Source organism: Pygoscelis adeliae, unplaced genomic scaffold, assembly GCF_000699105.1.
Source record: "Pygoscelis adeliae isolate BGI_AS28 unplaced genomic scaffold, ASM69910v1 Scaffold154, whole genome shotgun sequence".
Lineage (NCBI taxonomy): Eukaryota > Metazoa > Chordata > Aves > Sphenisciformes > Spheniscidae > Pygoscelis > Pygoscelis adeliae.
The window spans coordinates 5,510,672-5,523,006 of record NW_008825113.1 but is presented as its reverse complement, the minus strand read 5'-3'; the positions used below and the strand labels follow the sequence as shown (position 1 = coordinate 5,523,006).

The 12,335-nt window shown below is 45.6% G+C and overlaps 1 protein-coding gene across 1 annotated transcript in view; it reads left to right on the top strand.

The window, feature by feature from the left end:
* Positions 1-2,736, top strand: part of LOC103920341 (trefoil factor 1-like) — a 4,280-nt gene extending 1,544 nt beyond the window's left edge. The window contains exons 2-4 of the mRNA XM_009328045.1: positions 66-212; positions 1,799-1,948; positions 2,729-2,736. Of these exons, the coding sequence (XP_009326320.1) occupies positions 66-212; positions 1,799-1,948; positions 2,729-2,736 (305 nt within the window). The remainder of the gene's footprint in view (positions 1-65; positions 213-1,798; positions 1,949-2,728) is intronic.
* Positions 2,737-12,335: the final 9,599 nt, after the last annotated feature.

Here is a 12,335-nt window from a genome sequence, read left to right as displayed (position 1 = left end):
AATGCACCTCTGCTAGCGAGTGTGCAAACTGACACCCAGTAACTTGCTACTTCTGTCCTGAACAGCAAGATGCCAGTGTAAATTGGACCCCAAGGAGCGGAAGAACTGCGGCTACCCGGGAATCTCACCAATGGAGTGCAGGAAAGCTGGGTGCTGCTTCAACACTTCAGTCCTCGGTGTTCCCTGGTGCTTTGCTCCTAGAGCAAAGAAAGGTAATATCTCTGCCAGAAACACCGATTTACCTAGTGTTTGATCATGCAGAAATGTGTACAACTGGGGAGCAGCTCTGCTTTTCTTCTTAGGCCAACGAAGTGGGCACAAACCTCTATTAGAAGACCACTGGTAGCAAAATGCAAAGTCAAACCTTGCTTACCCATCAGTCTTTTGTCTCATCTCTTCACACTATAATACATTTCCTCTTCCTTCAGGCTTCTAGTTATGAAATAACCCATGCTCATTATTTTAAAACATTTCACTGCCATTTGTGGTCTTGTTCATCAGTAGAGCAAGGGATCCTCAGCACTTATTTAAGTTTCTATGTGGCTGAGGAGGACTTCAGCACTGCATGTCAAAGTCCTGAGTAGATGAGTCCCTCTGTAGTTTTTTGACACCTGTACAAAAGACCACAGGCATCCTGTAACTTCTGGGTTTTTTGCTCTTTTCTCCAGCCTGTTTTGATAATTGCTACTTCCCTCCTCTCCTGCCTCTTTCCCAGCATAATTCCTCTCGGTGTTTCTTTTTTTTTTTTTGTCATTTTTGCTCCCAGTCTTCATTCAATGAAATCTCCAAAATATCCCAGGAAAAATCCTCTTTTCTGTTAGATCCTTCCTTCTAAAGTCCTGTTTCTATTTTTTGCCTTTGTTTTCTCAGAGAGGGTAAGAGCTGCTCTCCCAGTCCTTCAAGGACCGGGTGTATTTTTTACATAACTGCTGAATGTAACCTACATTTGCCGGGCTGACCACGCGACTCCTTCTTAGGAGAACTTGAGGGCAATCTCAGCAGTTGCAGAGGTGAAATGAAAGGAAGTCAGGGTGCAAGGCAACATTACCCAATAAAAGAACTTGATATGAATCAAGATTGGTCAACAGGGCTCAGAATTGTCGGAGGAAAAAAAATATTTTTCTTTTGAACGTTGTTTGCATCTCATGAAAATCTTGAAAAATGAATGGCAGCACCTTACAGTGTCATTTTCATAGAATTGCTTTCCTGAGCAGAACTGTTTCAGGAGACGAAAACTGAATTATTCAGGCCGGGTGGTATAACCTCTTTACCTGTCATTCTACTTTAAATTGCCTGGATGAGCTGTGATTTCCTCCTAAATGACCTACCTCCTTTCCATAACTCAAGTTGGCACGCAGAGGAGGCTGGGTTTTCCTGTCCCCGCATTAGCCAGGCTGCTTTGGGGTTAGCTTTGGATCTGGTCATGAATATACCCTGGTCCGAGGCCAGTGTCTGTGGTACCATTACAGGAGACACGTGGGTTTTCACCCCATTGCTGGATCTAGGAAAAGTAAAGCTGGGTCACTGCCTACCGGACACTTCTAGGGGCAAATTTAGCCCCTTCTGGCCCCCTGGGCACAGCAGTAATTCCTCACCCCTTGGTATTTAGTTTTGCCTAACAGGCGTGGTAAGGATTTGGGTGAACCTGCTGCCTGAAATTGGTATGGAGAAGGTCATCATGGCTGTCACGTCTGCTCACTGACCTCACCTTCGTGGTCTGCCTTTTATTTGTGAATTATGCCGCCAGGAGCATAAAGTAACACGGCCTCCTTTCTTCCTTCGTTTTTGCTTTATGCAGTTGAGAAAGTATGTCCCAACGATCCTCACGCCAGGATAAACTGCGGCTTCCCCGGCATCACGGCTAAGCAGTGCGAAAGGAAGGGGTGCTGCTTCAGGGCACACCCCGCTGATGTCCCCTGGTGCTTCTACCACCGCATGGTGGAGGAGGGTAATGTCCTGCACAAGACAGTGTCCCCTGTGTCCCCGTGGACCCACCGCGGCTCCTGGCAGGGTCCGTGCTTCTCCCAGGCTTGGTGTGCTGTGCCAGCCCGGCGCGGCGGGAGGCCACGCTCGAGGGAGTGAGCAGGATGGGGTCTCGTCTCGCCCCCCTTCTCAGTGTGGGTGCAGACTTTCCTCACCCAGGGCATGAGAGGGGAAGAGGTGGCTAAACCCTAAAAAGACCGTCTTCTTGCACAGACGGGTGGGTGTTGCTGACGCATCTGAGCCAGGGACCTGTGGGCAGTGTGGCTGCACAGGTAGCCTGGGCTCAGGTGTGAGCTCAAGCCCGCAGCTAATGCGATGGTAGAGGTGCAACTACCGAACTCACATCTACTTTACCACAAGAGAGAAAAGGCTTTGTTTTAGAAATGTGGAATGAAACTTACAGAAATTTCTGATCCCCTGCTTCCATTTTTTAGTTAGGATTGACCTTTCAGCATATCTAACATATTGACCTTTCAGCATATCTAACGTAGATAACCAATAGCCTCAGCCAATTCCAACCCACCCCACAGTGTATTTTGTACTGGAAACAATTCACCCTAATTTGGTTTTACTGACCTGAATCATAGCTAGGAAACAACATGTACGGATCCGGGGGGGGTGGGGAAGCAATTGCTAAAAATTGCCTTTTTGATGTCCTGCATCTAGGCAAAACACTTCCTAGCATCTTGTGTAATTCGTGGAGAAAACATGTCCCTTAATCTGCTTCTCCTCTTTACCTCCCCAGATTGTTAAAGGAGAAACTTCCATCATGAACCTTGTGATCTTTGGACCTACTCCAACGGGAAACAACAGCTGGAGGTCCCAACTCAGACTTGATAATGTGTAACAGCTATGATTTCTAGGTCATTTTTACCTTGGATTGACTCCTTTCCAATAAAAAGTTACTTGCAGCTTTTATTCTGTCAGTAGGCTAGTACCGTGCATTTTTTCACTGTAATAAAAGCACTAAGACACAATTCGTGAGTTCTCTGTTATCTTTATTTGAAAGCTGTGTATTTCTCTGTTTCCCAGGCAATTTGGCATCTTAGCAACTCACCACTGACAGAGTAGTCACTAACACTTCTGAAAGGAACACGGCACTCAGCTTTTTGTGTTAGTTACACTTCACACTTGCAAGTGACTGCTTGCATTTGTTAGCTGATACATGGCTTCACACGGGCCACTCGCCCTTCTGAATGCTGAAAATATTCAGTGTTTCCCTTTATATAGCTACAGCTGTGGGTTTGGGCTTTCTTTTTGCCCCTCGAGACATAGAGAAGGGTACCTTTGTTAGCTGACCACCGAGCTGGTCTGACTCAGACACCTCCTGCTCTCTGCATCACCGTGTCTCTGGTGCTGCCAATCCCTTGGTGCCACGACCAGCGGGGCACGGAGTAGCTCAGGAAGGCAGGTACCCACCTGGTACCCTATCTAACCCAACATGGGCCTCAGCTGCTGATGCAACACACAGCTGAATCACTGGGCACTCTCACTGTTAACCAGCGTCCCCACAGGCGGGTCCTGTGGGTCATGCTCAGGAAAAGTCTCTGCAACGCTAAAGGCAAGAAACAGGTCCCCCTGGCCTTGACTTATACCTGAAATAGAGCCTGCTGTGTCTCACCAGACACAGGAGAATCTCCTGGTCCCCAGGCGAGTGTGACTGCTTTCTCCTTGGGTGTTTTAAATGCTCGGCAGCGCAGCTCAAATGCTTCCCTGCTTCAGTTGAATGAGAGCACAGTAAAAAGCCTCTAAGAGCACTGTTGGGAACAAAATCATAGAATTATAGAATGGTTTGGGTTGGAAGGGATGTTAAAGATCATCTAGTTCCACCCCCCCTGCCATGGGCAGGGACACCTTCCACTAGACCAGGCTGCTCAAAGTCCCTCCAACCTGCCACCTTTCAAGCCTGTCAAGGTCCCTCTGGATGGCATCCCTTCCCTCCAGCGTGTTGACTGCACCACACAGCTTGGTGTTGTTGGCAAACTTGCTGAGGGTGCACTCAATCCCACCATCCATGTCGCCGACAAAGATGTTAAAGAGCACCAGTCCCAATACTGACCCCTGAGAAATGCCACTCATCACTGGTAATGCGAGACTGCCATGCCTGCAAGCCATGCTCAGGGCTTAGCAGGAAAGAACAGTTGTGCGGGGTTGTGCTGCAAGGAGAGAGAAAATGCTGGAGACACGTGCCTCCTTAGGGATTTCTCCAAGTACACTTTTGTGATGAGTAAGTTTATCCAAGCGGGTAAAAATTAGTCATTCATAAAACTTCATTATCTTGCACTTACAATAGGCTCAATAATATGATTTGAATATGGTAGGATATTGGTTGTAATATGAGCAATAAACTGACAAGTCTACTGAAGGTCTTTGAAGGTCTTTGCTAAGGAAGGTTTGGTGCTGTGGCCCAGGTGGATTTGGAAGGCCTAAGCACAGTGTAATCACGATAATACTGCACTGCAAAATTGGGTGCAACAACTAGGTGCATTCACCAGGTAACGGGGCCTTCATGGGAGTCTCGTTGGCAGAAAGAATTAAAATGCAGCCACACTGAAAAGGGTAACCCTAATTAGTCCTGTGGGAAATAATCTGCAGGGACTGAAATTAGGCTGCCAGAGTCAGTGCTCTTCCAGGGCAGAGCTCTCACTGAGCCACGCATACTCACCAAAAGGCTTTTCCTTCTGCAGAGGCACGTGCCGACGTGCGCAACACAAGAGTGTAATGGGTCATGCGGGTATTCCCGAGGGAGAGGCTCAGATGGGTAACTGCTTGCTACACTTGTCTCACCCTCCCTTGTCTCACCCTCCAGATCTCTCCCCTGGGGCTGTGCCAGTGAGGCAGGCGCAGGTCAGTGGTCCTGCTGAGCTTCCCCTGCCACAGTGTACTGGGGCTGTATTTGGCTTTGAAAGAAAAATGATGAAGAGAAATGTCTTAGCAAAGGGGGTGGTGGGTACTGTGGCGTCCTGTGCTGCAAAACCTGATTGGGAAACTCAGCCTGGCAAGGCACAGCAGCTGAAACTCCTGGGAACTGCTTGAGCCCCTCTGTTGAAATGGTCTGCATGTTGGCATGGAGAAAAACAGCTGTGATGGTGCAGGAAAGCCACGCTGACAGCGGTCTAACCCCAAAAGGATGAAGCATGAAGGGCTGAACTTGCTCACTTGCTGTCCCTGGGCATGGTGTCCACTGCAAAAACCATTAACTGCTGTGTGCTGACCAGCAAACCATTCCCAACAGCATGCTAAGCCAAGGCACTGGGTCATGCAGTTTTCTGGACGTTTGAGGTTATAAATCAGAGTTAGTTGCTCATAGCACAAAGAATTATGACCTAAGGATCTGTCATCATCAGTAAGTCCTACGGGACGATGGTTATTCTGGGAATTTACATTAAGTAGATGCTTGAGGTCTCTCTATGTAGACTGTTATCCACACCCACCCAAATGCACTTGAAAAAACTGCCTAGAATTCTTAAAATTAACATTTCTGGTGAGAAAACAAGCTGGCAAAAACAGAATAAAAGCCACAGCTGCTGAGGATTTGAAGATGGCAGGCAAAGCCAAGGTAGAGCAAAGTGAGATCCCAAAACAGGAATGCACACCAAAGAGGAGTGTGCGGGACTTGCAGGTATGTGGCTACAGAAGGAGGGACCTTCCTCTCCTCACCCTCAGGGTCACGCTGCGGGCTCCCCACACCCGAGTCTGTCACCACGGGCCCCGTTCACAGCCCTCAGAGAGAAAAAGACACCTCTGGGCTGGAAATCATCTGGCTAGTTCAGATGTCCCCAGTAGGGCAAACTGAACTGCCTCCTTCCTGCCCAGCGCCAAGGGGTGTCTAGACTAGCAGCTATATGTATCTGCTCTCCTTCCTTGGGTTTTCCCATCAGTGCCTTTTGAAGCTGGAGAGGGCCACTGAAGGGACAGGAGAGAGGGAGAGATGGGGAACACCGCTGCCCTGGCACAGATGTCTGACTTGATGCTAGCTTTCCTAGCCGACCTGGTGGCAGAGGCCCAAGAAAGACAAATCACTGCACAGGAACAGAGAGGTCCTGGCTGCTGGCAATCGATTGCCTTTTGGAGCTCACAGTCTGACCAGCAGATAGACACAAGTAGATATGCACAGTTCATTCATTTATTTTGCGTCAATAGATCGACAAGCTTCCCTAGCTAACGCGATTGAAATAGCTTCACATTATTGGATTGTGTAAAGTCTGTCCTTTTCTGTCCCTTCTTCATCTTCTGTTTTTGTTCTTTTTGCTTGTATGTAGCTCTATCCAGCCCTAGCAAGCAAAATTAAAACAGAAACTTTAAAGCTGTTTTTGGTGTTTCACGCTGGTTACTTTACCCAATTAATCTGTATAATGGAAAGAAATCCGAGTGCACCCACAACGCCTTGAAACTGACGGGTGGCCACACTGGGTCATTTCAGATGTTCATCTAGCCCTCTGTCCGTCACTGACCAAAAGGGTTGTCTAGGGAGAGGTGCAGGATAAACATATAATGAGGCTTCTCTTCTAACAAAATGCAGGACTGTCACAAATGTGAATCAGTTTTAACAAGCAAATATGAGAAGCCCAAATGAAGACTTACCCTTTGTATCTCTGCAACTCTGCTCGCACACCCACATAGCCATACAGAGAGTGCCGAATAAGTAAACAAAGTTCTGAATATTTTACTGGGGAAAAAAAAGTAGGTCAGCTACATGATTTTCGCCAGCAAAGGTGTTACCATAACAGGAATCAATTCTCTGTGACACAAAGCATTTGTGCTGATGAAGCTATTACGCAGATAGTGAATGACGTTTAAAATCACGAATGCCTGGTAGTCCTAAACTGTCTGTAATCATGACAGCTGTGTGCAACCAATGCTTCACCTTCTAATAAAGGCTGAATAGAAAATGTTTGACGTTGCAGATTGATTGCCTGTGTGGTTCTTCAATGAGTGAGGATATTCTACTGGTTTTTAAAGCAATTGTAGCCAAGGAAAAGGTCTTAGAAATAATTCATTTTGAAGCAATGCAGGAAAGCTGTATTTGGCTGACGTGAAGAATTAACGGGAGAAAACTAGGACAGACAAGGAGCTCAGAGCAGATGGGTGCTAGCAACAAAGAACAAACCTGTAGCAATGTGAAAAAACCTGTAGCAATGTGAAAAAGGGGTATAACTGAAAACACCTCCAAAAATGTGTATTTTAATGTGCCCACTTCAGATCCCATTCCCAAATGTCTCTGAAAAGGGTATGCTTCCTGCTACAGCTAGTATCACACACCTCCTCTGGCAAAGCTCCCGTTCAAAAGGAAGGTTTCAGACAAGGTGCTAAACCAAAGTGAAAAAGAATACAGAAACTGAAATATTCCTCTGTTGAGAGCAGCTAAATCGCACGGCTCTGCCACAAGTCTCTAATGAGCTACCGGTTTTACTAAAGCTTGAAAACTTGACCATGATGCCATTAAACAGCTTGGAAAGCAGAAGGTAAAACACAAGAATCAAATCTGATTCCCTGTGTTAAAACCAGGCAGAATGACGAGATTCTGCCTGTTAAAACCAGGCAGAATCAAGACCCAGATTCAATTTCCAGGAGGTTGTGCTCGCTGTGAGGCTGAGTCCAAAAAGGGGGACTTGCTGCTCTGAGGTGTGGGTTGCAAAATCTTCCTTATGAGCGAAGTTCAGGTGAGAGTTTCAGAAGCAAGCAGCTCTCTGCCAGAAACAAAAGTCTTCTTTGGGCAGAACAGTCCATTATTATTCTGTAGACTTCCTTTTTCCCCATCTGAACCTTCTTCTAAAGCATTTGAAAGCTGCCAGTGTCAGTACACAAAACAGTGAGCTGCCCGACTACCTAAGACAGCATGCACGGTCCCTGTCCCAGTACACTCCACCAGGTACACAATGGGAGGATGAGACTACAAACGCGTCCTCAGTACTAGAAGAAAATGGCCAAACAGATAGACTTTGCTTTAAAATATGTGTGCTGCAATGCGTAATACATTCAAGTGCTAGAACTAGTAGCACTCTCAGATGCTATCAGAGGATGCTGTTTTGTTCAAGTGTTTGCAGTCATTTGGTGCTACTTCCCCTGCTAGTGAATGGTAAAATTTCTGTGTGCCTATCAGAGGTGAGCAGGGCAAGAAAACAAAGTACTTTTCTGTTAGAGACGAGCGTATCTATTCATTCAGCTATAATAACTTCTTGTGCTTTGTGAGCACCTTTTGTATATCCATTGTGGTACCCAGAAATTCCCCTCAGAGAAGACACTAGACAAAGACAGGCTCTTTCAGGGTCTTGCTCCCATCTGTCTCCGAGTTAAGTCTCCCAGACTTCCCTCAACATGCGCTTCCACCTCCGAGCATAACAAAAGGTTGTTCTGGAAATCAGAAGTTTTGAGGGTTTTAATACTGAAATACCACAATTGAAATGTAACTCTGGAAGTCTTGAACCAAAGCATTTCACTGCAGCTGAGCCAAACACCTTTATTGCTGAATTTGTTACAGAAACTCTAGGAAATTCCCAGGGTTCAAAGCCCCTGAGTTAGTTGCGCCTGACTAAACACAGGAGTGGACTGACGGTTGTTTGAAAGCAGGTTATCATCAGTTTGATGATTTTGGTCTGTGGTGTTTCCAGGAAGCTTCATGAAAGGCAAATTTGGTAAGTAAAACCCAGCCCAGACACATGCTCCTTCCTGCCACAAAGTTGGATTTCCCCTGCTTGTTACCCTTTTTCAGACTTGGCGTTACGCCTCACCCAAGGGATGCTTCACCAAGACTTAGGATATGGGTTTCAACAAACAGAAGGAGCAAAATCAAAAGCTTTAATGTAGCTTTTGTTTCTTCTCTATCTACTTTGGGGCTACTTTCTGATTCTTACACAGGAGAAAGACAAAAAGCACCTGTAAGACTCTTGATAAAGCCATGAAATCTACTTAATATCTGACTCTACAGATGCCAGTGGGGATGAGCAAAGAGGTCCTAGGAACAGATGGAGCTTTGTTCGACCTGCCCAGCAGAGCAGATGAACTGGCAGTGGGACAAGAGAATGACTATGTGCTAGAAAGAAGTGGGGGGAAATAGTGCAACTCTGAGGGGTGTTTTTGCAGTCAGAGGCTGACAATGGATCAGCTTCATGTTCTGATAATACTTTCCGTCTGTGGAAGAGATCAAGCATTGACTTCCTTCTCAGGCTTCCTATGTGTGTGTGGGCACAGGCACAAAACTGAAATGTCAGGTATCCAGCAATGCCATTGCACAAAGTTAGCATTGCATAAAAAATTCAGAGGTTGAAAAGATCTTCAAGGCACAGAGAAAAATAAAAGAAACCAAATGCGGTTATGAAATTTAAAATGAAGTAAGAAATTGATGCAGGTAGTGCCAATTTGACTAATCCAACCCTTGACAGCTTTTCTGCCCTCAATAGAGCTTGCAACATACACCTCCCCGCCAAGCCCTTTATTACGGCTCTCCCAAGGTAAGATGTCCGTGCTAGCGACTGACAGCACAACGGCTGCTCATTGCTCACCTGGGCACTGCACAGATCCTGGTATCCTCCCACGCTGAAAGAAGCGATCATTCTTACCGTAGCAGCTTCCCTGGCTTCCAATGCCTTTCAACCTGCATTACAAAGCAGGTTTTAAATGGATGGCTTTATTTTCAAACGCTCTTTATTTTATGAAACCATTTGGAGTACACCGTGGATGGTAATTGCATGTGAGGTCTATTAATTTTTGCAGCGTTGCTAATGAGAAGTTTATGGTTGGCTTATTTCATAGCATTAACTGTAATATAAAACACTTAAAGTAATCTGCATTGCCACTCAGGCTACGAAGGACTCCTGTTCCTCCTCTTCCCTTCCTGCTCTATGGACAGTTGGCAAGGGGAGGCATCTAGTTTTTGGGACTGTAATTCCTTCAATCTAGTATTATTTGCAGGCCCATAAAACGTAGCATAAAGTATTATTTCTGTTATCATTAGAAGATTGTCTTGCCGTTAGTTTTGAAAATGCAATCCTATTGCGTCCTTAGGGTAATTTATCCTTTAAGCATCACTGCTCACGTTATCTAGGACTGGACACTTAACTAACTTGTGAAAGTTATGTCTGCTGTCCCTGAACTGTGGGGACCAATGCAGGTAGTTTTGTTGCTGTGGTGGTCAGGAGGGGTGGCACAAGGACAGCGATGTTGTCTAGGCTTGACCTTAAGTCCAATACAGGAACAAACAGCTTCAGAGCATGAAAAGCCACCCAGCCAAACAGAGTATATGGCAAAGTAAGGGATACCTACACTGAAACCCTTCTTCTGACACTGCTGTTCCTGGGCCCTTACACAGGTCGAGTTTTCTGCCCGAGTTTCCCTGCCAGTGCAACAGGAAGCAGCAGTCCCAATGCCTCATGGAGCGTATTTTGGGAGACTGCTCAGAATGGCAGAAACAGTAAGTGTGTCATTTCTTGGACAATGTGGAACTTCAGGAGAAACATGAGACAAAAAATACTGGCTTTTTAAACTAGCTGAAGAGACCTTTCATGATGACAGAAATGCACAGAAGGCCGCAGAGGAACATAGCACGAGTGATGTGGCTGAACGAGGGAGAATGGTGTTTTGTGAAATGTGGAATGGACAGGTGTGACTGGCAGAAAAAAACATCGATTCTCTTTAGCTGGGAACAAGGGAGGAGGAAATCTATACATTCCAGAGCGCCAAGCAGAAGGTAAAGAGGGAATGATACTTTATGGCCTCCTGCAATGCAAAAGCATGGGGAACATCTGCCGGCACTTGCAGGTAGCACGGTCAAGATGAACAGCAGGTAAGCCTGTGGAAAAAAAATCCATCAAAGGCAAGAAAAGACAAAGATAATCCCGCTGGCTCAGGAAGTCCCCGAATTGTGTATGGTTTGTCACAATGCTTGCCCTGTTCTTGCACTCTTCCCTGTGCAAGTGCCATTGTTCACTGTCAATGTTGTGGTTTAACCCCGGTTGGCAACTAAGTAGCACCCAGCTGCTTGTTCACCCTCCCACCCCTGGTAGGATGGGGGAGAGGATCGTTTAATAGGACAGAAAAGGAAGGGAAAATAATAACAACAATAATAATAAAAAATATACAAAGCAAGTGATGCACAATGCAATTGCTCACCACCCGCCGACCGATGCCCAGCCAGTCCCCGAGCAGCGGCCCCCCCGGCCAGCTTCCCCCAGTTTATGTACTGAGCATGACGTCACACGGTATGGAATGTCCCTGGGGCCAGTTTGGGTCAGCTGTCCTGGCTGTGCCCCCTCCCGGCTTCTTGTGCACCTCCAGCCTTCTCAGTCGGCAGAGCATGGGAAGCTGGAAAGTCCTTGCCTAGTGTAAGCACTGCTCAGCAACAACTAAAACATGGGTGTGTTATCAACATTGTTCTCCTCCTAAATCCAAAAGACACTATGCCAGCTACTAGGAGGAAAATTAACTCTCTCCCAGCCAAAACAAGGACAGTCAGCTACCGGGCAATACAGACCTTTGCTCTGAGGCAATGTGACTGCACTTATGTTTTCAAGAATTTTTACTGGATATTTCTGTAACCTACCTGTATTGGGAGTTACCTGAAACCACCACAATGTACTTGTGAAACACGCAATTCTATGTCCTTGCTGGCTGCCAGAACCTAGGAGCAGGCAGTGAAAACGTATCACTACCAACGCACCTGCCACTTCCCTTTGAGAGAGAACAGGGAGAAAGGCATCTGTCTGAAAATAATAACACTTTATTTGATTTTTTTTTGTTACATTATCATAAATGTTCTCTATTCTCAGAAAACAAAGCCCTAGCTTGGAAAATAATGCACGTACAAATCTCTTCTTATGGGTATTGAGTATACAGAAATATACAAAGATTTCTCTATTATTGTAATATATCATCAGAATGCCCCACATCCCACATTTTTACTCAGGTCCACTGTACCGGTAAGCGTAAACTACAAAGGTAACAAGCAACCTGAAAAAGACATGGTTTATATAATATAATTATATATATGTATATATATATCTACAACAGTGCAAATGTATCACAGCGTGCAGGCAGCAAGTCTCTAGAGAAGCATAATAAAACTGATTCATAGTAATGCAAATGCATTACAGAAACAAGAGACAACAATGACATATTAGATACACAGAATATGCACACTTTAGCACGCCGATTTAAAATGATACCTTGCATTGACTCTTGCTTTAAAAACAAAAGAACAAATGTTAAATAATTCAATAACAGATTCAAGGGCAGTATCTCACAATAAGGTCAACTGAATCAGATAAGGTATTTCACAAATCTTTACTGACATAGGTAAAGGCTTGGCTACACTGCAGGACTTGTTTGTCTTCTTTTTAGATGTACCAGTGTAATCT